Below are 26,546 nucleotides of genomic sequence, written 5' to 3' on the forward strand. Positions count from 1 at the left end.
TCCATTCCAGAAATAGTCAACTATGTACTTGGCAGAGATGGGTTATTTTGAACTAGGGAGCTAAAGTGTGAAGATTTATATCCATTCCAGTCAGTCCTAATACATTGTCAAACGGTACAGGATTTGGCTGGGGAGCTCTTGAGAGGAGAGAATAAAGAACTGAATACATATGCAAGGCACTGATCAGAAAATCAGTTGGAGGAAAAGCATTAAGGTTATTTATAAGGTATTCCTTTTGTGATGTGGATTTTATTAAAGTTAATTGATGATGCTCTAACACATTGAGAAATTATGTATAATAGCATTGTTTGACATCTAGTTGAAGGATTTTTCGCTCATAAATTTTCTGAAATCAGTTTGGGTTGATTTTTTTTACAATTTTGCTGTTTCTTACAATGAATAGCCTATTTATGATTTATTTTAACACTATAGGATTACATTTCAGTTATTTTATGAATTTCTAAAAGTGTGGAGTTAATTTTTACTTTAGAAAATAACATGTTCACATTAAGGACCAGCTATTTCATATTTAAATTGGTCTGCCTGAAGTCTTGATGATATTCTACATACACTCCACCAAGAGTAAGGGTGTCATAAAGCTAATTGTTAGGAAAATTATATTTGAAATGTGTTCTGTTGAACATAATTTCATATCACATTCTATAGATTGTATATCTGGAATAGATTGATTACCCAAATCCAGCTTAAAGTTGCATGAGTGCATGTTGTGCTTGAAAGTGTTTGTTTTTATTTGTATATATTTTTTTAATATATATGTATATACTTTTCCTATGCAGAAACCTGTGTGAGGATAGTAGGATGTCTGGCTTAAATGTTAAGGGTTTGATGTGAAAAGTAACTACACCCTTTCTTTACGTTAAGGTATTTGAAGATGCTGGAGCCGTGATTGAGGTGACACTGCAGGTGGTACAGAGTACAACAAATTCCTTCGTACCACTAGGGGTTCTCACAGGTCCCTTCATTCCAACCGTCCTGAATCCTGAAGATTTAACACACATGCAGGGCATTGTCACTGGTAACCATGATTCATCTAATGATATCTTTCTGGCTGAGATGGCTAATCACCGGTAAGAAAGTAATGATAACCCAACCCATAATAATGATCTTATACTTAGAATGTTATTAATGACAGCTGCATATTTACACTGGTACTGTATAACAAGTATGATATCTTGCTCTTCATCAACAGGTTGATCAATGAGACCAGCTCACAAAAACCACAAGTGTTAGAAGCAGAGGTTTTCCACTCTCAAAGCTTGATGATGTCTGCCGTCCATCTATATGCTGAAAGTGCCTCAGGGCGTAAATTGGTGGCTTTAACCCACACTCTTGATGCAAATACCATACCTTCACCAGCCACTCTTAAGTGTCGTGCCCCATACAGAATGGTGAGTGAAGATGAATTATAGGAAGAAAAACTGTATAGTATTTAGGTTTGGTAATACAGACATCTTCAAACATCCACAGAAAAAGTTTAAGTTTATATATATATATATATATATATATATATATATATATATATATATATATATATATATATATAATTACAGAGTTATAAGTTTGTTGAGTATTCCTGGGAAATTATATGGGAGGGTATTGATTGAGAGGGTGAAGGCATGTACAGAGCATCAGATTGGGGAAGAGCGGTGTGGTTTCAGAAGTGGTAGAGGATGTATGTGAGAATGGGTTGAAGAATGTTTGTGAGAAATACTTAGAAAAGCAAATAGATTTGTATGTAGCATTTATGGATCTGGAGAAGGCATATGATAGAGTTGATAGAGATGCTCTGTGGAAGGTATTAAGAATATATGGTGTGGGAGGCAAGTTGTTAGAAGCAGTGAAAAGTTTTTATCAAGGATGTAAGGCATGTGTACGTGTAGGAAGAGAGGAAATTGATGGGTTCTCAGTGAATGTAGGTTTGCGGCAGGGGTGTGTGATGTCTCCATGGTTGTTTAATTTGTTTATGGATAGGGTTGTTAGGGAGGTGAATGCAAGAGTTTTGGAAAGAGGGGCAAGTATGCAGTCTGTTGTGGATGAGAGGGCTTGGGAAGTGATTCAGTTGTTGTTCGCTGATGATACAGCGCTGGTGGCTGATTCATGTGAGGAACTGCAGAAGCTGGTGACAAAGTTTGGTAAAGTGTGTGAAAGAAGAAAGTTGAGAGTAAATGTGAATAAGAGCAAGGTTATTAGGTACAGTAGGGTTGAGGGACAAGTCAATTGGGAGGTAAGTTTGAATGGAGAAAAACTGGAGGAAGTGAAGTGTTTTAGATATGTGAGAGTGGATTTGGCAGCGGATGGAACCATGGAAGCGGAAGTGGATCATAGGGTGGGGGAAGGGACGAAAATCCTGGGAGCCTTGAAGAATGTGTGGAAGTTGAGACCATTATCTCGGAAAGCAAAAATGGGTATGTTTGAAGGAATAGTGGTTCCAACAATGTTGTATGTTTGCGAGGCATGGGCTATGGATAGAGTTGTGCGCAGGAGGATGGATGTGCTGGAAATGAGATGTTTGAGGACAATGTGTGGTGTGAGGTGGTTTGATCAAGTAAGTAACGTAACCCTCTTCTGCTCTCTCAACCACGCTCTCTTTATTTCCACACATCTCTCTTACCCTTACGTTACTTACTCGATCAAACCACCTCACACCACACATTGTCCTCAAACATCTCATTTCCAGCACATCCATCCTCCTGCGCACAACTCTATCCATAGCCCATGCCTCGCAAACATACAACATTGTTGGAACCACTATTCCTTCAAACATACCCATTTTTGCTTTCCGAGATAATGGTCTCAACTTCCACACATTCTTCAAGGCTCCCAGGATTTTCGTCCCTTCCCCCACCCTATGATCCACTTCCGCTTCCATGGTTCCATCCGCTGCCAAATCCACTCTCACATATCTAAAACACTTCACTTCCTCCAGTTTTTCTCCATTCAAACTTACCTCCCAATTGACTTGTCCCTCAACCCTACTGTACCTAATAACCTTGCTCTTATTCACATTTACTCTTAACTTTCTTCTTTCACACACTTTACCAAACTCAGTCACTAGCTTCTGCAGTTTCTCACATGAATCAGCCACCAGCGCTGTATCATCAGCGAACAACAACTGACTCACTTCCCAAGCTCTCTCATCCACAACAGACTTCATTCTTGCCCCTCTTTCCAAAACTCTTGCATTCACCTCCCTAACAACCCCATCCATAAACAAATTAAACAACCATGGAGACATCACACACCCCTGCCGCAAACCTACATTCACTGAGAACCAATCACTTTCCTCTCTTCCTACACATACACATGCCTTATATCCTTGATAAAAACTTTTCACTGCTTCTAACAACTTGCCTCACACACCCTCTTCTGCTCTCTTAACCACGCTCTTTTTATTTCCACACATCTCTCCTACCCTTACATTACTTACTTGATTAAACCACCTCACACCACACATTGTCCTCAAACATCTCATTTCCAGCACATCCACCCTCCTGCGCACAACTCTATCCATAGCCCACACCTTGCAACCATACAACATTGTTGGAACCACTATTCCTTCAAACATACCCATTTTTGCTTTCCGAGATAATGTTCTCGACTTCCACACATTCTTCAAGGCTCCCAGGATTTTCGCCCCCTCCCCCATCCTATGATTCACTTCCGCTTCCATGGTTCCATCCGCTGACAGATCCACTCCCAGATATCTAAAACACTTTACTTCCTCCAGTTTTTCTCCATTCAAACTTACCTCCCAATTGACTTGACCCTCAACCCTACTGTACCTAATAACCTTGCTCTTATTCACATTTACTCTTAACTTTCTTCTTTCACACACTTTACCAAACTCAGTCACCAGCTTCTGCAGTTTCTCATATGAATCAGCCACCAGCGCTGTATCATCAGCGAACAACAACGGACTCACTTCCCAAGCTCTCTCATCAACAACAGACTTCATTCTTGCCCCTCTTTCCAAAACTCTTGCATTCACCTCCCTAACAACCCCATCCATAAACAAATTAAACAACCATGGAGACATCACACACCCCTGCCGCAAACCTACATTCACTGAGAACCAATCACTTTCCTCTCTTCCTACACGTACACATGCCTTACATCCTCGATAAAAACTTTTCACTGCTTCTAACAACTTGCCACCCACACCATATATTCTTAATACCTTCCACAGAGCATCTCTATCAACTCTATCATATGCCTTCTCCAGATCCATAAATGCTACATATAAATCCATTTGCTTTTCTAAGTATTTCTCACATACATTCTTCAAAGCAAACACCTGATCCACACATCCTCTACCACTTCTGAAACCACACTGCTCTTCCCCAATCTGATGCTCTGTACATGCCTTCACCCTCTCAATCAATATCCTTCCATATAATTTCCCAGGAATACTCAACAAACTTATACCTCTGTAATTTGAGCACTCACTCTTATCCCCTTTGCCTTTGTACAATGGCACTATGCATGCATTCCGCCAATCCTCAGGCACCTCACCATGAGTCATACATACATTAAATAACCTTACCAACCAGTCAACAATGCAGTCACCCCCTTTTTTAATAAATTCCACTGCAATACCATCCAAACCTGCTGCCTTGCTGGCTTTCATCTTTCGCAAAACTTTTACTACCTCTTCTCTGTTTACCAAATCATTTTCCCCAACCCTCTCACTTTGCACACCACCTTGACCAAGACACCCTATATCTGCCACTGTGTCATCAAACACATTCAACAAACCTTCAAAATACTCACGCCATCTCCTTCTCACATCACCACTACTTGTTATCACCTCCCCATTAGCACCCTTCACTGAAGTTCCCATTTGCTCCCTTGTCTTATGCACTTTATTTACCTCCCTCCGGAACATCTTTGTATTCTTCCTAAAATTTAATGATACTCTCTCACCCCAACTCTCATTTGCCCTCTTTTTCACCTCTTGCACCTTTCTCTTGACCTCCTGTCTCTTTCTTTTATACATCTCCCACTCAACTGCATTTTATCCCTGCAAAAATCGTCCAAATGCCTCTCTCTTCTCTTTCACTAATAATCTTACTTCTTCATCCCACCACTCACTACCCTTTCTAATCAACCCACCTCCCACGCTTCTCATGCCACAGTCAAGCATCTTTTGCGCAATCCATCACTGATTCCCTAAATACATCCCATTCTTCCCCCACTCCCCTTACTTCCATTGTTCTCACCTTTTTCCATTCTGTACTCACTTCTCCTGGTACTTCCTCACACAAGTCTCCTTCCCAAGCTCAATTACTCTCACCACCCTCTTCACCACTACATTTACTCTTCTTTTCTGAAAACCCATACAAATCTTCACCTTAGCCTCCACAAGATAATGATCAGACATCCCTCCAGTTGCACCTCTCAGCACATTTACATCCAAAAGTCTCTCTTTTGCGCGCCTGTCAATTAACACGTAATCCAATAACGCTCTCTGCCCATCTGTCCTACTTACATATGTATACTTATGTATATCTCGCTTTTTAAACCAGGTATTCCCAATCACCATTCCTTTTTCAGCACATAAATCTACAAGCTCTTCACCATTTCCATTTACAACACTGAACACCCCATGTAACCAATTATTCCCTCAACTGCCACATTACTCACCTTTGCATTCAAATCACCCATCACTGTAACCCGGTCGCGTGCATCAAAACCACTAACACACTCATTCAGCTGCTCCCAAAACACTTGCCTCTCATGATCTTTCTTCTCATGCCCAGGTGCATATGCACTAATGATATATATATATATATATATATATATATATATATATATATATATATATATATATATTTATATATATTATATATATATTTGTTGGAACCACTATTCCTTCAAACATACCCATTTTTGCTTTCCGAGATAATGTTCTCGACTTCCAGGCATTCTTCAAGGCTCCCAGGATTTTCGCCCCCTCCCCCACCCTATGATTCACTTCCGCTTCCATAGTTCCATCCGCTGCCAGATCCACTCCCAGATATCTAAAACACTTTACTTCCTCCAGTTTTTCTCCATTCAAACTTACCTCCCAATTGACTTGACCCTCAACCCTACCGTACCTAATAACCTTGCTCTTATTCACATTTACTCTTAACTTTCTTCTTTCACACACTTTACCAAACTCAGTCACCAGCTTCTGCAGTTTCTCACATGAATCAGCCACCAGTGCTGTATCATCAGCGAACAACAACTGACTCACTTCCCAAGCTCTCTCATCCACAACAGACTTCATACTTGCCCCTCTTTCCAAAACTCTTGCATTCACCTCCCTAACAACCCCATCCATAAACAAATTAAACAACCATGGAGACATCACACACCCCTGCCGCAAACCTACATTCACTGAGAACCAATCACTTTCCTCTCTTCCTACACATACACATGCCTTACATCCTCGATAAAAACTTTTCACTGCTTCTAACAACTTGCCACCCACACCATATATTCTTAATACCTTCCACAGAGCATCTCTATCAACTCTATCATATGCCTTCTCCAGATCCATAAATGCTACATACAAATCCATTTGCTTTTCTAAGTATTTCTCACATACATTCTTCAAAGCAAACACCTGATCCACACATCCTCTACCACTTCTGAAGTACGAGGGGACCTCAACCAACTCCAAAATTAGTCTGGAACATGGCTATTGAAATTCAACCCCAATAAAATGAAAACATCACTGTGATTATTGCCTAGGAGGAAATATGTTTTCAGGGTTCTGTGTGTGAGAAGGACTTGAGAGCTGACATCATCCCTAACATGTCGCCAGAGTCACACATTAGGAGAATGATAGAGGAAATCAACTGTTTGTTGACAAATATCAGAGTAGCTTTCAAGTATGTGGATAAGGAAACATGTAGCAAGCTATTCTTATCTTACATAGGACCAAAATTTGAATATGCTTCTCAGGTATGGTCACTTCACCTGAAGAAGCACAAAGACTTCATAGAGAAGCTTCAGAGGAGGGCAAAAAAGATAGCACCAGAATTAAGAGATCTAAGTTACAGGGGAAAAACTAAGACTTTAAAATCTCCCCATCTTGGAAGAGAGTTTTTTAAAGAGATTTATGATGTGAACAGTGAACAGTTCTTTTGAGATATGCAGTGCTGGAACAATCAGATGACACTATAACAAATTAAGTAAGAAGTTTGTTGATAAGGACATAACGAAATATTTATGTAATATGAGAGTCATGGATGAGTGGAACAGAATGACTTGAGGACATGGTTATTGCAGCTAGCATGCATAGATGTGAAGAGGTTTTATGTTAGTTGAGAAGTTGAGGAGATGTGACCCCATGAGTTTGAAACTCTCTTCCCATACAGTACAGATTGGTAATTACATACATGCATGTACACATACATACATTCATGGAATGGAAAAGGGCAAACATCATACTATATATAAGAAAGGAGACTGGGAACATGCATTGAGCTACAGACCAGTCTCACTTACAATTGTAGTGTGTAAGGTTCTGGAAAAGATCATTACAAAGCAAATGAATGACTTTCTTCCGAGGAAAAGTTTCCTCAGTGAGAGACAGCATGGTTTTTCGGAAAGGGGGTTATGTGTAGTTAATCTCTTATAGTTTATGAGAAAGAAGGATTGGTAGGTTGTCTGTGTTGGGACTGATAAAGAGCATTTAACAGTGCACCACATGGGTGTCTTATTAAGGAGTTGGAACACCAGGCAAGATTAAGGGAAACTCCTAATATTGATAAATGATTATCTCAGTAGAGGGGGATAATGGATGCACATTAGAGAGAGAGCATACAGAGAACATAACATGAAATTAAATCAAAAAATATTTAATGAGGATGTAAAGAAATACTTTTATAGTAAAAGAGTGATCTTTCTTTTCTTTCTTTCTTTTAAATTATTCGCCATTTCCCGCGTTAGCGAGGTAGCATTAAGAACAGAGGACTGGGCCTTTGAGGGAATACCCTCACCTGGCCCAATTCTCTGTTCCTTCTTTTGGGAAATTAAAAAAAAAACGAGGGGAGGATTTCCAGCCCCCCGCTCCCTCCCCTTTTAGTCGCCTTCTACGACACGCAGGGAATACGTGGGAAGTATTCTTAATCCCCTATCCCCAGGGATAATAAAAGAGTGATATGTATGAATATACCAGAATGACTGAGAACTTTGTTAATGTAGACATTATACATAAATTTTAGAAGTTCAGTGATATTAGAGAATGTATAGTACAAGTAGCTAATACATACATACATATATGCATTCTAACTTACATACATGCATATTCATGTTCACAAAGCAGAGGTATTACTGAACTCCACCTGCAAGTCATTTGCTCCACCAGTATGGTCACTTTCAGAGAGGTTGTATTGCCAGTAGCCAGAAATGAGTACATTCTCATTGAGTACCCTTTTGTTCCAACTGAGTCAATAATTTTCCCTTCTCCTTTGTAGAGTGCAACCTTGAAGCTGCAGCAGCTTCCTGAAAGAGGATCAGGGGTTGTATGATAATAAATGTCACACAAAGCAGATGCACTGTTATATAATGTCAATATTTTAGAATCTGCATTTTTCTCAGTGTTAGGGTTCTCTATTTTTTCAGGTGAATGATGTAGCGATGTGTGATGTGAATGCAGGAGAACGAGCAATGATAATCAAGACAGTGAAAGGAGACTGGGCAATCCTTATAGGGTACTGGGAAGGACTGAAGCATGGAACACCAGGTTCACTATGTAAGTGTAGAGTCTTATCTGTTCTAAACTTCATAAAATACAGCCACATTCTGCTCTGTATATAGTGAATGATATTTTTCATTTTGATGTGTTATACTTATGCTGTACTATACACAGTTTTGCACAGTTTATCATTTTTCATATATCTAATAGCCTCTCCCACCTATGTTAGGTAGCATCAGGTACAATAAATAATAATCTGGCCTGCCCACATCCACTCAAGATTTAATGAATGATTTGCTGGAACGAAAGCATAATATCCAAAGCCAGGCTCCTACAGACTATTACATGGTGTACCTTGACCACTTCATACCCCCTGGTTCAGCACACTAACACCATTTTGTCCTCCATAAACCAAATTGACTCACTTTGTTCTGTCCCATGAAAAATAGTCATTCCAGAGCTTCCTTTCTTTTATCCCTTCATCTCTTTTACATTGCAGACTATGGAACAGGGAGACATGACTGTGAGGCTAAGGAAATAGAAGTGTATAAAGACAGTGGTTACCTATGCTACTTTGATATATGTATACAAAAATCAAAGGCTTGCTAGGGATTACACGAAATTGCAGATTTGAGTGTGAAACTGCAGATGCTGGTGTCTGAGTTTGGAAGGATGTGTGAATAAAAGCAGAGTTATTAGGTTTACCAGAGTTGAGGGACAGGTTTATTGGGGTGAGTTTGAATGAAGAAAAATTGGGAGGAAATTAAGTGTTCTAGATACCTGGGAGTGAACAAGGTAGCAAATGCAACCATGGAAGTGAGTCATAGGGTGAGTAAGGTGGCAAAGGTTTTGGGAGCCCTGGCGAATGTATGGAAAGAGATTGTTATCTGGGAGGGTAGACCGGGTATGTTTGAGGGTATAGCATTTCCAACATTATTATATGGATGCAAGGCTTGGGCTGTAGATTGTGTAGAGAAGGTTGAGTTTATTGAAAATTGAATATTTAAGGACACTACATGATGTGAGGTGGTTTGATTAATTAATAGATAGGTAAGAGAAAGGTGTGGTAATAAAAAGAGTATGGCTGAAGAGGGTAGGCTGAAAAATAGAGAGAATGAGTGAGGAAAGGTTGACAAAGAGGATAGGCGTATCAGAAGTGGAGGGAACATGGACAACAGGGAGATCAATTTTGAGATGGAAAGATGGAGTGAAAAATATTTGAATTAATGCCACAAATCGACATTCACTGAGAACCAATAACTTCCCTCTCTTCCTACATGTACACATGCCTTACATCCTCGATAAAAACTTTTCACTGCTTCTAACAAATTACCTCCCACACCATATATTCTTAATACCTTCCACAGAGCATCTCTATCAACCCTATCATATACCTTCTCCAGATCCATAAATGCTACATGCCAATCCATTTGCTTTTCTAAGTATTTCTTACATACATTCTTCAAAGCAAACACCTGATCCACACATCCTCTACCATTTCTGAAACCACACTGCTCTTCCCCAATCTGATGCTCTGTAGATGCCTTCACCCTCTCAATCAATACCCTCCCATATAATTTCCCATGAATACTCAACAAACTTATACCTCTGTAATTTGAGCACTCACTTTTATCCCCTTTGCCTTTGTACAGTGGCACTATGCAGGCATTCTGCCAATCAGTTGGCACCTCACCATGAGTCATACATACTTTAGATATCCTCACCAACCAGTCAACAATACATACAGTCACCCCCTTTTTTGATAAATTCCACTGCAGTACCATCCAAACCCGCTGCCTTGCCGGCTTTCATCTTCCGCAAAGCTTTTACTACCTCTTCTCTGTATACCAAATCATTCTCCCTAACCCTCTCACTTTGCACACCACCTCGACCAAAACACCCTATTTCTGCCACTCTATCATCAAACACATTCAACAAACCTTCAAAATACTCACTCCATCTCCTTCTCACATCACCACTACTTGTTATCACCTCCCCATTAGCCCCCTTCACTGAAGTTCCTATTTGTTCCCTTGTCTTACACACTTTATTTACTTCCTTCCAGAGCATCTTTTTATTCTCCCTAAAATTCAGTGATACTCTCTCACCCCAACTCCCATTTGCCCTCATTTTTGCCTCTTGCACCTTTCTCTTGACCTCCTGCCTCTTTCTTTTATACATCTTCCAGTCATTTGCATTATTTCCCTGCAAAAATCGTCCAAATGCCTCTCTCTTCTCTTTCACTAATAATCTTACTTCTTCATCCCACCACTCACTACCCTTTTTAATCTGCCCACCTCCCACGCTTCTCGTGCCACGAGCGTCCCTTTGTGCAAGCCATGACTGCTTCCCAAAATACATCCCATTCCATCCCCCACTCCCCTTACGTCCTTTGTTCTCACCTTTTTCCATTCTGTACTCAGCCTCTCCTGTTACTTCCTCCCACACAAGTCTCCTTTCCAAGCTCACTTACTCTCACCACTCTCTTCACCCCAACATTCTCTCTTCTTTTCTGAAAACCTCTACAAATCTTCACCTTCGCCTCCACAAGATAATGATCAGACATCCCTCCAGTTGCACCTCTCAGCACATTAACCTCCAAAAGTCTCTCTTTCGCACGCCTGTCAATTAACACGTTATCCAATAATGCTCTCTGGCCATCTCTCCGACTTACATACATATACTTATGTATATCTCTCTTTTTAAACCAGGTGTTCCCAATCACCAGTCCTCTTCAGCACATAAATCGACAAGCTCTTCACCATTTGCATTTACAAAACTGAACACCCCATATACACCAACTATTCCCTCAACTGCCACATTACTCACCTTTGCATTCAAATCACCCATCACTATAACCCGGTCTCGTGCATCAAAACTACTAACACACTCGCTTAGCTGCTCCCAAAACACTTGCCTCTCATGACCTTTCTTCTCATGCCCAAGTGCATATGCACCAATAATCACCCATCTCTCTCTATCCACTTTCAGTTTTACCAATATCAATCTAGAGTTTACTTTCTTACACTCTATCACGTACTCCCACCACTTCTGTTTCAGTAGTAGTGCTACTCCTTCCCTTGCTCTTGTCCTCTCACTAACCCCTGACTTTACCCCCAAGACATTCCAAAACCACTCTTCCCACACGTGTACATATTCATACTTGCTGCCCTCATCCATTCCTGTCACCAACCCGCCACACATGAAATGGCACCCCCCCTTATCCCATGCGCATGTGAGGTAGCGCTAGGAAAAGACAATAAAGGCCACATTCATTCACATTCAGTCTCTAGCTGTCATCTTTTTTCTCATACATATTTGCCATTTCCTGCATTAGCAAGGTAGCGTTAAGAACAGAGGACTGAGCCTTAGAGGGAATATCCTCACTTGGCCCCTTTCTCTGTTCCTTGTTTTGAAAAACTGAAAATGGAAGGGGAGGATTTCCAGCCTCCCACTCCCTCCCCTTTTAGTCGCCTTCTACAACATGCAGGGAATACATCTCAGAAAGCAAAAATGGGTATGTTTGAAGGAATAGTGGTTCCAACAATGTTGTATGATTGCGAGGCGTGGGCTGTGGATAGAGCTGTGCACAGGAGGGTGGATGTGCTGGAAATGAGATGTTTGAGGACAATATGTGGTGTGAGGTGGTTTGATTGAGTAAGTAATGTAAGAGTAAGAGAGATGTGTGGTAATAAAAAGAGTGTGGTTGAGAGAGCAGAAGAGGATGTTTTGAAATGGTTTGGTCACATGGAAAGAATGAGTGAGGAAAGATTGACCAAGAGGATATATGTGTCAGAGGTGGAGGGAACGAGAAGTGGGAGACCAAATTGGATTTTGAGTGATCGGGGCCTGAACATGCAGGAGGGTGAAAGGCGTGCAAGGAATAGAGTGAATTGGAATGATGTGGTATACCGGGGTCGATGTGCTGTCAATGGATTGAACCAGGGCATGTGAAGTGTCTGGGGTAAACCATGGAAAGTTGTGTGGGGCCTGGATGTGGAAAGGGAGCTGTGGTTTCGGTGCATTATTACATGACAGCTAGAGACTGAGTGTGAACGAATGGGGCCTTTGTTGCCTTTTCCTAGCACTACCTCGCACACATGAGGGGGGAGGGGGATGTTATTCCATGTGTGGCAAGTTGGCGATGGGAATGAATAAAGGCAGACAGTGTGACTTGTGTGCATGTGTATATATTTATGTCTGTGTGTGTATATGTATGTGTACATTGAGATGTATGGGTATGTATATTTGGGTGTGTGGACGTATATGTATATACATGTGTATGGGGGTGGGTTGGGCCATTTCTTTCGTCTGTTTCCTTGCGCTACCTCGCAAACGCGGGAGACAGCAACAAAGCAAAATAATAATAAAGTGGTAAAGTGTGTGGAAGAAGAAAGTTAAGAGTAAATGTGAATAAGAGCAAGGTTATTAGGTACAGTAGGGTTGAGGGTCAAGTCAATTGGGAGGTGAGTTTGAATGGAGAAAAACTGGAGGAAGTGAAGTGTTTTAGATATCTGGGAGTGGATCTGGCAGCGGATGGAACCATGGAAGCGGAAGTGGATCATAGGGTGGGGGAGGGGGCGAAAATTCTGGGGGCCTTGAAGAATGTGTGGAAGTCGAGAACATTATCTCGGAAAGCAAAAATGGGTATGTTTGAAGGAATAGTGGTTCCAACAATGTTGTATGGTTGCGAGGCGTGGGCTATGGATAGAGTTGTGCGCAGGAGGATGGATGTGCTGGAAATGAGATGTTTGAGGACAATGTGTGGTGTGAGGTGGTTTGATCGAGTGAGTAACGTAAGGGTAAGAGAGATGTGTGGAAATAAAAAGAGCGTGATTGAGAGAGCAGAAGAGGGTGTTTTGAAGTGGTTTGGGCACATGGAGAGGATGAGTGAGGAAAGATTGACCAAGAGGATATATGTGTCGGAGGTGGAGGGAACAAGGAGAATAGGGAGACCAAATTGGAGGTGGAAAGATGGAGTGAAAAAGATTTTGTGTGATCGGGGCCTGAACATGCAGGAGGGTGAAAGGCGTGCAAGGAATAGAGTGAATTGGAATGATGTGGTATACCGGGGTCGATATATATATATATATATTACATATATATATATATATATATGTATATATATATATATATATATATATATATATATATATATATATATATATATATATATATATATTACAGAGGTATAAGTTTGTTGAGTATTCCTGGTAAATTATATGGGAGGGTATTCATTGAGAGGGTGAAGGCATGTACAGAGCATCAGATTGGGGAAGAGCAGTGTGGTTTCAGAAGTGGTAGAGGATGTGTGGATCAGGTGTTTGCTTTGAAGAATGTATGTGAGAAATACTTATAAAAGCAAATGGATTTGTATGTAGCATTTATGGATCTGGAGAAGGCATATGATAGAGTTGATAGAGATGCTCTGTGGAAGGTATTAAGAATATATGGTGTGGGAGGAAAGTTGTTAGAAGCAGTGAAAAGTTTTTATCGAGGATGTAAGGCATGTGTACGTGTAGGAAGAGAGGAAAGTGATTGGTTCTCAGTGAATGTAGGTTTGCGGCAGGGGTGTGTGATGTCTCCATGGTTGTTTAATTTGTTTATGGATGGGGTTGTTAGGGAGGTAAATGCAAGAGTTTTGGAAAGAGGGGCAAGTATGAAGTCTGTTGGGGATGAGAGAGCTTGGGAAGTGATTCAGTTGTTGTTCGCTGATGATACAGCGCTGGTGGCTGATTCATGTGAGAAACTGCAGAAGCTGGTGACTGAGTTTGGAAAAGTGTGTGGAAGAAGAAAGTTAAGAGTAAATGTGAATAAGAGCAAGGTTATTAGGTACAGTAGGGTTGAGGGTCAAGTCAATTGGGAGGTGAGTTTGAATGGAGAAAAACTGGAGGAAGTGAAGTGTTTTAGATATCTGGGAGTGGATCTGGCAGCGGATGGAACCATGGAAGCGGAAGTGGATCATAGGGTGGGGGAGGGGGCGAAAATCCTGGGGGCCTTGAAGAATGTGTGGAAGTCGAGAACATTATCTCGGAAAGCAAAAATGGGTATGTTTGAAGGAATAGTGGTTCCAACAATGTTGTATGGTTGCGAGGCGTGGGCTATGGATAGAGTTGTGCGCAGGAGGATGGATGTGCTGGAAATGAGATGTTTGAGGACAATGTGTGGTGTGAGGTGGTTTGATCGAGTGAGTAACGTAAGGGTAAGAGAGATGTGTGGAAATAAAAAGAGCGTGGTTGAGAGAGCAGAAGAGGGTGTTTTGAAGTGGTTTGGGCACATGGAGAGGATGAGTGAGGAAAGATTGACCAAGAGGATATATGTGTCGGAGGTGGAGGGAACAAGGAGAAGAGGGAGACCAAATTGGAGGTGGAAAGATGGAGTGAAAAAGATTTTGTGTGATCGGGGCCTGAACATGCAGGAGGGTGAAAGGAGGGCAAGGAATAGAGTGAATTGGAGCGATGTGGTATACCGGGGTTGACGTGCTGTCAGTGGATTGAAGCAGGGCATGTGAAGCGTCTGGGGTAAACCATGGAAAGCTGGGTAGGTATGTATATTTGCGTGTGTGGACGTATGTATATACATGTGTATGGGTGGGGGGGGTTGGGCCATTTCTTTCGTCTGTTTCCTTGCGCTACCTCGCAAACGCGGGAGACAGCAACAAAGTATAATAAAAAAAAGAAAATAATATATATATATATATATATATATATATATATATATATATATATATATATATATATATTCTCTTTGTCAACCTTTACTCACTCATTTCATTCTCTCCTTATGTCCAAACCATTTCAACATACCCTCTTCTGCTCTCTCACCCACACTCTTTTTATTACCATGCATCTCTCATACCATTTCATTACTTAATCAAACCACTGCACACCACATATTGTACTCAAACATTTCATTTCCAACATATCACACTCCTCTGTACAACCCTATCCAAAGCCCGTGCCTTGCAACCTTGATATTGTTGGAACAACTATTCCTTTAAACATACTCATTTTTGCTTTCCGAGATAGCATTCTCTCTTTCCACACATTCTTCATTGCTTCCAGAAATTTTTTTTTCTATCTCTCTCTCTCTCTCTCTCTCTCTCATGGCTTGCTTCTCCTTCCATAGTTCCATTCACTGCCATGTTCACTCCCAGATATCCAAAACACTTAATTCAGTTTTTATCCACTCAAACTTACATCCCAGCTAACTTGTCCCTCAACCTTGCTGGACCTCATAACCTTGCTTTTATTCACATTTACTCTTAACTTTCTCCCTTCACACACTGTTACAAACTCACTTACCACCCTTTGCAGTTTCTCAATCAAATCATCCACCAGTGCTGTATCATCGGCAAACAACAACTGACTCCTCAGGCCCTCTCATTCTCAACTTACTGCATACTCGTCCCTCTCTCCAAAACTCTTGCATTTACCTCAATAGTCACCCCATCCATAAACTAACTGAACAACCCTAGTGACATCATACACCTCTGTCACAGACCAACCTTGACTGGGAACCAGTTACTCTCCTCTCTTCCTACTCATACACATGCCTTACACCCATGATAAAAACTTCTCACTGTATCTAGCATCTTACCTCCCAACCATATATTCTTTAGACCTTTCACGAAGTATCTCTGTTAAACTTATCATATGCCTTTTCCAGATCTATAAATGCCACATACAACAATCTTTAAAGCAGACAACTGATCCAAAGCTCCTCTACCACTTCTGAAACTACTCTGCTCCTTCCCAGTCTGGTGCTCTGTAGATGCCCTCACCCTTTCAATCAATGCCCTTCCTTATAATCTTATGGGCATACTCACCAAACATATTCATCTGTAGTTTGAACACTCCCATTGTCTTTATACACTGACTCTCCCACTTCATATACCACCTGGACCTAAACACCCTACATCTGCCACTCTTATCAAACACATTTGATAATCCTTCAAAATACTCACTCCATCTCCTCCTCACTCCATCACTACCTGTTATCACTTTCCCTTTTGCTCTCCTCACTGATGTCCCCGTTTGTTCTGTTGTCCTTTACATGTTATTTACCTCTTTCCAAAATACCTTTTTATTCTCCCTAAAGTTTAATGATACTCTATCATCCCAACTCTCATTTGCCTTCTATTTTAACCCATGCACCTTCCTCTTGACTTCCTGCCACTTTCTGTAATCATTTGCACTCCTTCCTTGTAAGAACCAATCAAAGCCCTGTCTTTTGTCTTTGACTAGTTTGACTAGGAACTTTACTTCTTAATCCCACCACTCACTACCCTTTTTAATCTGACCACCACCCAGCCTGTGCATGCCACATGCATCTTATGCCGTCACTGCTTCCCTAAATACCTCCCATTCCTCGTCCACTCTCCTCACCTCATTTGCTCTCACCTTTTGCCATTCTACATTCAACCTCTGCTGGTATTTCTTAACACATCTTTCCAAGCTCACTTACTCTCATGAGTCTCTCCTTCCTGACAGTGTCTCCTTATTTCGAAAACCTCCACAAAACTGCACCCTCACCTCCACAAGATAGTGATCATGCATCCCACCAACTGCTCCTCTCAGCACATTTACATCCAAAATTCTCTCTTATACATACCTTTTAATTAATACACAATCTTATGATGCCCGTTGACCGTTTCTCGTACTCACATGCATGTGCTTGTGTGTATCTCTTTTCTTTAAACCATATATTCCCAATTACCAGTCTTTTTTCAGCACACAACTCCACAAGCTCTTCACCATTTCCATTCATAACACTGAATACCCTGTGCAAACCAACTGTACCCCCAACTGCCATATACTTACCTTTGCATTTAAGTCACCCATCACTAATACCTGGTTTTATGCACCCAAACTGCTGATGCAATCACTTAGCTGCTTCCAAAACACTTGCCTCATGGTCTTTCTTCTCATGGCCAGGTGCCTAAGCACCAATTATCACTCATCTCTTGCCATCCACTTTCAGTTTTATTCACATCAGTCCAGAATTTACTTCTTTACACTCTATCGTACACTCCCACAAGTCCTGCTTCAGAAGTAGTGCTACTCCTTCCTTATCTCTTGTCTTCTCACCAACCCCTGACTTTACTCGAAAGACATTTCTAACTTTCTTCCCTTTACCACTGAGGTTCTGTTTCACTCAGGGTCAGAACATTCAGGTTTTTTCCTCAAACATATACCTATCTCTCTCGCTTACATTCATACTCATTCAGACACCCCAGTCTGACCCTTCGAGGAGGATGAGCACTTTCTGCTTGCTCCTTATTCTGTTTCCTCCTATAGACATTTGAATACAAGAAGGGAAGGGTTTCCATCCCCCTAAAACCTACCCCCTTTAGTTGCCTTCTGCAACACAGGGAATCAAAATGGGTATGTTTGAAGGTATAGTAGTCCCAACATTATTATATGGGTGTGAGACGTTGGGTATACATGAGCTGTGTGAAGGAGGGTGGGTGTGTTGGAAACAGGGCATTATGTAGTGTGTGGTGGTTTGATTGTGTAAGTGTTGAAAGGGTAAGAAAGAGAAGTGGTAATAAAAAGGGTGTGGCTGATAAAGCTGAAAGGGATGTACTGAAATGGCTTAGACATCAGAGAAAATTAGTGAGGAAAGGTTGACAAAGAGGATTTATGTATCAAAAGTGGAGGGAACAAGGAGAATGGGAATCCATATTGAAGATGGAAGGATGGAGTATAAAAGATTTTGAGTGATTGGGGCCTGAAGAGGGTGAAAGGCGTGCATGGGATAAAGTGAATTGGAATGGTATACAGGGGTCAAGTTCTGTCAGTGGACTGAACTAGGGCATGTGAATCATCTGGAGTAAATCTGTGAGATGTCTGTGGGGCTTGGTTGTGGTAAGGGAACTGTGGTTTTGATGCATTACACATGACAGCTGGAGAAGGGGTGTGAGCGGATGCAGCCTTTCTTCATCTGTTCCTGCCGTTACCTTTGCTGATGCAGGAAATGGTTATCAAATACAAAAAAGAAATATATATATACATATATAAGTGTTTCTGGTCTTTACCTGCACAAGTTATGCCATGAATGAAAAGTCATCATAGGTGGTACTGTGTCATTAGGAGTACTGTCCCATCAAACAACTCACTCCAGAGGAGTTTATATGGAGCAGTTATATGACACATGGCTGATGGAGTTTAATTATAGCAAATGGTATGGAAGGGTAAGAATAGACTAAATTGTGGTTATCATATTGATGGATAGAAGCTATGGGATTCCATCTGTTGTAATGACCTTGAATTTTGTGTAATTACAAGCATATTACAAAATAATTTGTAAACCATGAATGGAACAAGCTATATTTAAGTCATTGTGAGGATTGGCCCCATGTACATGGATATAAAGACGTAATAGAATATGTATATGATGTATGTCCCACTATAGCTGGAATGTGGTTCTGCAATTTAGTTTCCTGATTTTGGGAAACACTGAGAACTGTTGCAGAAGATCCAACAGAATGCTTTGAAGATTGTGCCAGAGTTAAGTGAAATAAGTTATGAATAGAGGATGAAAGCCCTCATTCTGACCACTTTGGAGAAAAGAATTTTAGGGAGAGGTATGATGACTCCCCTTTAAACTTAATAGGAAGCCTTTTTGATGCTAATGTAGACCATTTCTTTGAAGTCCAAGTCCAGTGGACTTCCAGAACTACAGGAAAAACAGGAAACTGGTCAGAATAGTCTTGAAAGATGTGAGGAAACATTTCTTCAGCGTCAGCAATGTGGACATGTGGGGCATGTTAAGGAAAGTTAGTACAGATTATTGATTGTGACATTAAAGTCCATAATACTAAGGTTAGCATATGGAGATAAGCTTTAGGAATTAATGTAATATTCCCATCCCACATGCTGGGTAATTATATACCCTTATTATATCGTGTCTTCATTGTTCATATCTAAATATACAGTTGCAAAAATGGTTTGTCACTAAAAAATAGATGTAAGCTGAAATTTATATTCATCTTTATGCATTTTATGAAATTCATGGAAACTGTACTCACGAATATTTTGAACATTGCAGCAAAACGTGGCATTCCTGGAAGTCCTGGTCACCTAGTGATACGCTTCCATTGTCCACCCTCAGCACCAGCAAGTATCATCTCCTTGCCCTATGATCAGCAGCTGTATAGTTATGACATTCATAACCTATATATTGACATGAAGAATGGAATTTTCAAGGTGTGTTTTCATTGGTTTTAGTCTATGTTTTTATAACCTTTACTTCATTTGTGTTCTCTTACTTTTTTCTGTATTACTATTGTGCCTTCATCTTTATAGATATATCTGCTTCTTTTCACATGTGTGTTACCTTTACATATATTATATGCACATATATGCATCTGTATTCCATGTACATCTCTACATATGTGTTAGTTATGGAATTATTACATGCTTGCTGTTTGAACCATCATTTGTCAGTATTATGGGTTTTTTTTGAAATATGCCACCTTAACTGGTAAGTTAATTGAGCTGGTGGCATCATTTGCAGTACTCCAAAAAGTGAGTAAGGGGACAAGCTCTTACTGTGATAGTGATATGATGGTAATGATTGCAAAAGAGAACCCTTGCTAAGGAAGCCTGAGGATATCTTGTCACTCACTGATAACCAAGCTACTGAAAGAATAGTATAGATACACTAGGGTAAGTAGAACATATGGAAGCCATTTGGGGTTAAACAAAGTATAAATTGTATTATATATTTACAATGCAGACGGCTGAAATATACATATACACACCCATATAATGAAAAACAAAGTTGTAGCATACACATACGCCTTCTAGCATTGGAAAAAAAGTTGTGGCACTGCAAGGATAAACGATGAAAAAATGGATATATGCATAGCAGTTAAAGTGATAGCTCAGGATTGGATAACTGTGTGTTTGTGGATAGGGAGCTGTGGTTTTGGTGTATTACACATGACAGCTAGAGACTGAGTGTGAATTAATGTGGCTTTTTTTCTGTTTTTCTGGCGCTACCTTGATGAAGCAAGAGGTAGCGAAGGTGTTTCCTATGGGGTGGGGTAGCGCCAGGAATGGATGGAGGCAAGCAAGTATGAATATGTACATGTGTATATATGTATATGTCTGTGTATGTATATATGTATATGTTATGTATATGTATGTATATGTGTGTGTATGGGCATTTATATATTTATATGTTTGTATGGGTGGATGGCCCATTCTTTGTCTGTTTCCTGGTGCTACCTCACTGACACAGGAAATGGCGATTAGATATAATGAATAAATAGATGAATGAATATGCATATATTTTTTTCATACAAATTTGCCGTTTCCCTTTTCTTTTGCGAGGCACCATTGAGATCAGAGGACCGAGCCTTAGAGGGAATATCCTTACTTTGCCCCCATCTCTTTTCCTTTTTTGGAAAAGTAAAAAATGAGAGGGGGGGCTATCCCCCCTGCGTGCACTCCCATATATCCTCACTCTATCAAACCACCTCACGCCACATATTGTCCTCATACATTTCATTTCCAACACATCCACCCTCATCTGTACAACCTTGTCTATAGGCCATACCTTGCAACCATATAACATTGTTGGAACTACTATTCCTTCAAACATATCCATTTTTGCTCCGAGATAACATTTTCTCCTTCCACACATTCTTCATTGCTCCCAGAACCTTCACCTCCTCCCCTCCCCCACCCTGAAGTTAGGAATGCTGGACTAGAGACATTAAGGTTTAATTTGGCAGGTGTATGAATGGACTCGACTCTGATAGTAAGAGCATAAGTATTTGTTTTAACCTATGTTAGTTCAAGTCCTGCTTAAACATGGGTCCACATGTGGCACTCGAGAGAGAAGACATGCACCTACCAGTCAACCACTTTTGAATGGGTCGTCTGTAAAATGGATTTTTTTTTTTTTTCCAAGCCTATTTAGGATGGATAACTACTTGACAGCTGTGTTGTTTGTTTTTATTTTCGTAATTAGCTGACCCTTGGAAGTCTATTGTTGTATAGTACATGACATTTGTTTAGGTAATTGGTCTTCCCATACCAAAGTCCAGTTACTTTGACCAGGCAGGTGTACCAAGTGTGAGACCTTCAGAACTTTGATTAGAGGACAAAAAATAAGCCTATACACAAAATTGCTTGTTTAACAATCATTATACCTATGTACAAATTCCTGAATGTTCTTTGTTTAACACACACTTGATTCCACTGTTATTTCCTTTTAATTTTCTGAGAGTTTTTAGACACTTCATTTGCTCTTAAGCTTCATACCCCTTCATTTATAAACTTTCTGAATATATAAAGGCTGTATTCAGTGAAGTCCTCATTTTACTTTATTACTGTAATGAAATAGTGAAAAATACCTTTCAAACCTATTTTTGTCAAGAATTATATGTGTGTATCATAAATTTCCAAGATACTTCAAAGATACTTTTTCATGAGTTTTTACAAATATATAGAAGAAGTAACACATCTTCAAATTAAGTTTTGACTTTTTTTCTGAAAATCTTTGCTTCCCTCTTTGTTAATGGAGGCAGTTTATGTGGCATATTTATATCTTCATGCTTTTGCTATGTATTTGTATACTTACTTTTAAGAGTTAGTATGTGCAGGGTACTTTCATTTTCTCATGCCTTCACTTAGCTATCATACCCCATGTAAATTTGAGTATGTGCATTGCATGCACATAAATATGTATGTTATGCCTTTGATATAAATCAGAATATTTGGTTCTTTTTACTGACACTTTGGAAATTCAGTCTTACACTGCTACTACAGATAAGAATCTTTGCAATTTATTCATATTTAAAAGATATGCCCATCCCTCGCTTTATCTAGGTGTTACATCCTGTGAAAACTTTGCACAAAGAGAGGTCGCATATAGTGAACCAGTAAGTACATAGAGAAAAATGGGAGTTTTGGTGCACTCTCAACTGCACACACCTGTGTAGTAGTGAATTTTGAATGCATAAAACAAGGGACTGGTAGAAGTATGTTTCTCGTAGAATAACAAAGTAGCATATTGTGATCCTGCTTAAAGTGAGAGCTGGGAGTATTCCATTACTTCTTAGTATCAGATTATTTTACCCATTTCATGTTTAAGTGTTTCTGTGTCATTTTAGGTCAGTGAGAAAACAAAAGATTGGGTGGAGAATGTGGCATTGGGATTAAGTGCAACTGTACTACACATTCTTTGCCAACCACGACACCTTCCAGAAAACATCATAGATACAGTAGATGGCCTCGATGTGAAGCCCATTGATCCCCTGACACTTCCTCGCCGTATTCCTGTGGAGAACCTCAAAATGCTAGGAGCACTTGGGTTCTTTTGTGCTGCAGCTCCCACCAATGCAATACATAAAAGAAATGACCCCCATGGTACATCCACAGCCTCTACTTTGGGTGTTTGCACAGCAAATGTTGGAGGAGGATGTGGCTCTTGTGGTGGCTGTGGTGGTTGTGGTGGTGGTGGCATTTATGAATCTTTTGGCGACCCAAGTGGTGGAGGATGGACTAGCAGTGCTGGTGATGGCGGTGCAGGAGTAGTAGGAGGGGGAGATGTTGGTGGTGGTGATGGTGGAATGGATGCATTTGCTTGTATGCTTGCAGCAATGTCAAGTGATGGTGGTGGGGATGGTGGTGGGGATGGTGGTGGTGATGGTGGTGGTTGTGGAGGTTGTGGTGGATGTGGAGGATGTGGAGGATGTGGGGGGTAACACTAAACATTTATGAGTAACTGTGTGATAATTATGGAGTGCCTTTTACACCACCTTTGCCTCCAGATTCAAGTATGATGTAAATTTGTGTGCAAATTCAAACTTGTGCGTCAGATGTTCATACATCATAACATTTTAACTCAGAATAGTAAAATCCACTGAGGCAGTCATCCACTATTGCATCCTCATCAAACTAGGCACTAGCTTTACTCATGAAAACTTAAGTTTGTGTGAAACATTAGATATACTTCAATTTATCATTATGCCTCACTATTTGGATTATGGTTTAAATTTCCACTTCTTTTCAAGCAGAATGCCTCAATTTTCAAGTTGATCCTTATTTTCATTGTAAATCACTTTGTGTGCTGTCTTGTATGACTGATTGTATGGGCACTGTTGGTTGTCAGCTAATTGTACATAGTATTTTTAGTGTAATAAAAGGTGAGCTAACACATCAGTATTTTTGTAGTGGAGTGTTCATTAATACTTTGTTATAATCAAGTGCTAATTGTATGACTATGTGGACTATGTAAAGCTTTATATATGTTTTAATATACTCTGAAAAGTAAGCTTTTCTTCATTTGTCTCCTTCACTTGAGTAGCATGTAGTAAAACTGTTGTGGGTGTTAGTGATATCTTTTTGTAAAGGTATTCAAGGAAGAAATAGAATTTAGGCAAAAAGATTGGTGGTACTAATATAGATAAAGACATATTGATGTATCTATTGGTCCAGTCTACAAAGAGCTAATTCAGGCTCTGAGAATAAGTTGGCATATGGCATTGCAGGAGAGAGGGGCTGGAGGGCCTACATGACAGAAAAGATAGCATGGTAGCAACAAATGATAATTTCCATAAAATTGATGTTATTTGCATTTTCTGTTATTGATCAAGTACATTAATACTATATTACTTCACTTTTCTCTTCCAGGCCCTCCAGGGGCCCAGGCCATAGGAATTTTGCCATGGTATCTCTGCCCTCTTGGTGGACCTGTATATTGTAAAGTGGTTTTGGTAAAAAGTATATAGATGGGAGTGTAGATGGATACAGAGAGATTCATTGTAGTACACAAAGTAGACTAAAGTCTGGATGGAATGAAGTAGTTATAGCACATAGGGTAGAGGTGAAGTTTGTATTAGCACAGAGGGTGCTTCATAATTTTTCCAGGGAGAAACATTGATTCAGCATTTGCTTTGTCTTCAGGTAGGTTTCCTAAGATTTGCTCTTTGATGTGAAGGTTACATGGCAGTGAATTTACTTTTTCAATCTCACTGATTATGCTTTGAAGTGTTTCTTCAAACAGTCTAATCAGAATCAAGACTTGATTGTCTCAGAATATGATAATAATTATAAGGATTATTAGAGGTTTCTCTTAAGAACTATGATGATGTTAAAAGTGTAATATGTAAAGTCCTGGTAGTGTAGCTGAAGTTTTCATGTAAGAGTGGATGCTGGAGGAAGTCATATATCTAGCATTCAAGAAATACTCATGCTTGTGTTGATAAGAGCATTGCTAGTTGTGAATAATCTTAAGTGGAATACATTGAAAAGAAATTGGATGTTATAAGAAATAATACATAAAGGGAGTTCCCCATAATGGATGTGGCAGTTAGGAGAATAGATATCAAAAGAATGACCTAAATGTGTATGTCAATACTGGTTAAGGTCTAGAGAAAAGAGGTGAAGTGAAAGGATTGTCACGAAAATAAATGTAAGTATGATTAATCAAAAGGTTTATGCATGTAAGTATTTTAAATTCTTTTCTAGCTTTTAAAGGCTTGATATTGCTTTTTATAGATATTTTCTGTAGGTAACTTGTAACTGAGAACCTTCTGAGTTTTTTCCTTTCTCTCTCTTCATGGATGTGTTGGAAATGAAATGTTTGAGGACAATATGTGTTGAGGTGGTTTGATTGAGTAAGTAATGAAAGGGTAAGAGGGATGTGTGGTAATAAAAAGAGTGTGGTTGAGAGAGCAGAAGAGGGTGTGTTGAAATGGTTTGGGCACATGGAGATGATCGAGTAAGTAATGAAAGGGTAATAGGGATGTGTGGTAATAAAAAGAGTTTGGTTGAGAGAGCAGAAGAGGGTGTGTTGAAACGGCTTGGACACATGGAGAGAATGAATGAGGAGAGATTGACAAAGAGGATATATGTGTCAGAGGTGGAGGGAAGGAGGAGAAGCAGGATACCAAATTGTAGGTGGAAGGATGGAGTGAAAAAGATTTTGAGAGATTAGGACCTGAACATACAGGAGGATGAGAGAAGGGCAAGGAATAGAGTTAATTGGAATGATTTGGTAAACTGGGGTTGACATGCTGTTAGTGGATTGAACCAGGGTTATGTTAAGCATCGGGGATAAACCATGGAAAGGTCTGTGGGGCCTGGATGTGGAAAGGGAGCTGTGGTTTTGGTACATTACACATGACAGCTGGAGACTGAGTGTGAATGAATGTGGCCTTTGTGTCTTTTCCTAGTGCTACCTCGCTGGAGGGGGGATGCTGTTTCTTGTGTGGCAGGGTGGCGACGGGAATGGATGAAGGCAGCAAGTATGAATATGTACATGTGTATATATGTTTGTGTATGTATATGTTGAAATGTATATGTATGTATATGTGCGTGTATGGGTGTTTATATATGTGTATGTGGGGGGGGGGGGGCATTCTTCATCTGTTTCCTTGTGCTACCTTGCTTATGCGGGAAATGGCGATTAAGTATAATAAATAATCATACTCTCTTCAAATGACCTAGCATGCTTACTTTTTATTGTATAAGCTGTAAGTCACCATCTGTTTGCATTGTCACTAGGCATAAATCACCACCAGTTTTTATGCACTAGAAGGTGCTGTTGACATTATGGCCCACGTTAGTTTTTATCATCTTTTTCAAGGAATGTGAGTAAATTATTGTAAGTATGTGGCTTGGGATGGTGAGCAAGTACAAGTGAGAGCTTTTGAGCTTTATTCTCTTACAGTTTGGCTTGTGCAGAGGCCATCTTCAGAAAGAGTGAGTAAGATGTAAGAGATTCTAAATGATGTATCCCTACAGGCTTTACTACTCCATGTCCCTGAATGCTGCTCTGTGTTTCTCATTGGTCTTCTGGATCCCCCCTTCCCCAT

At 40.1% G+C, this 26,546-nt stretch overlaps 1 protein-coding gene across 2 annotated transcripts in view; it reads left to right on the forward strand.

Moving 5' to 3' along the window:
• Positions 1-24,001, forward strand: part of LOC139757095 (uncharacterized) — a 158,983-nt gene extending 134,982 nt beyond the window's left edge. For both annotated transcript variants that reach the window (XM_071677188.1, XM_071677196.1), the window contains exons 11-15: positions 883-1,088; positions 1,211-1,409; positions 8,638-8,767; positions 19,763-19,920; positions 22,839-24,001. In XM_071677188.1, coding sequence (XP_071533289.1) covers positions 883-1,088; positions 1,211-1,409; positions 8,638-8,767; positions 19,763-19,920; positions 22,839-23,432 — 1,287 coding nt within the window. In that variant the 3' untranslated portion in view covers positions 23,433-24,001. The remainder of the gene's footprint in view (positions 1-882; positions 1,089-1,210; positions 1,410-8,637; positions 8,768-19,762; positions 19,921-22,838) is intronic.
• Positions 24,002-26,546: the final 2,545 nt, after the last annotated feature.

This window comes from Panulirus ornatus, chromosome 2, assembly GCF_036320965.1.
Source record: "Panulirus ornatus isolate Po-2019 chromosome 2, ASM3632096v1, whole genome shotgun sequence".
NCBI lineage: Eukaryota > Metazoa > Arthropoda > Malacostraca > Decapoda > Palinuridae > Panulirus > Panulirus ornatus.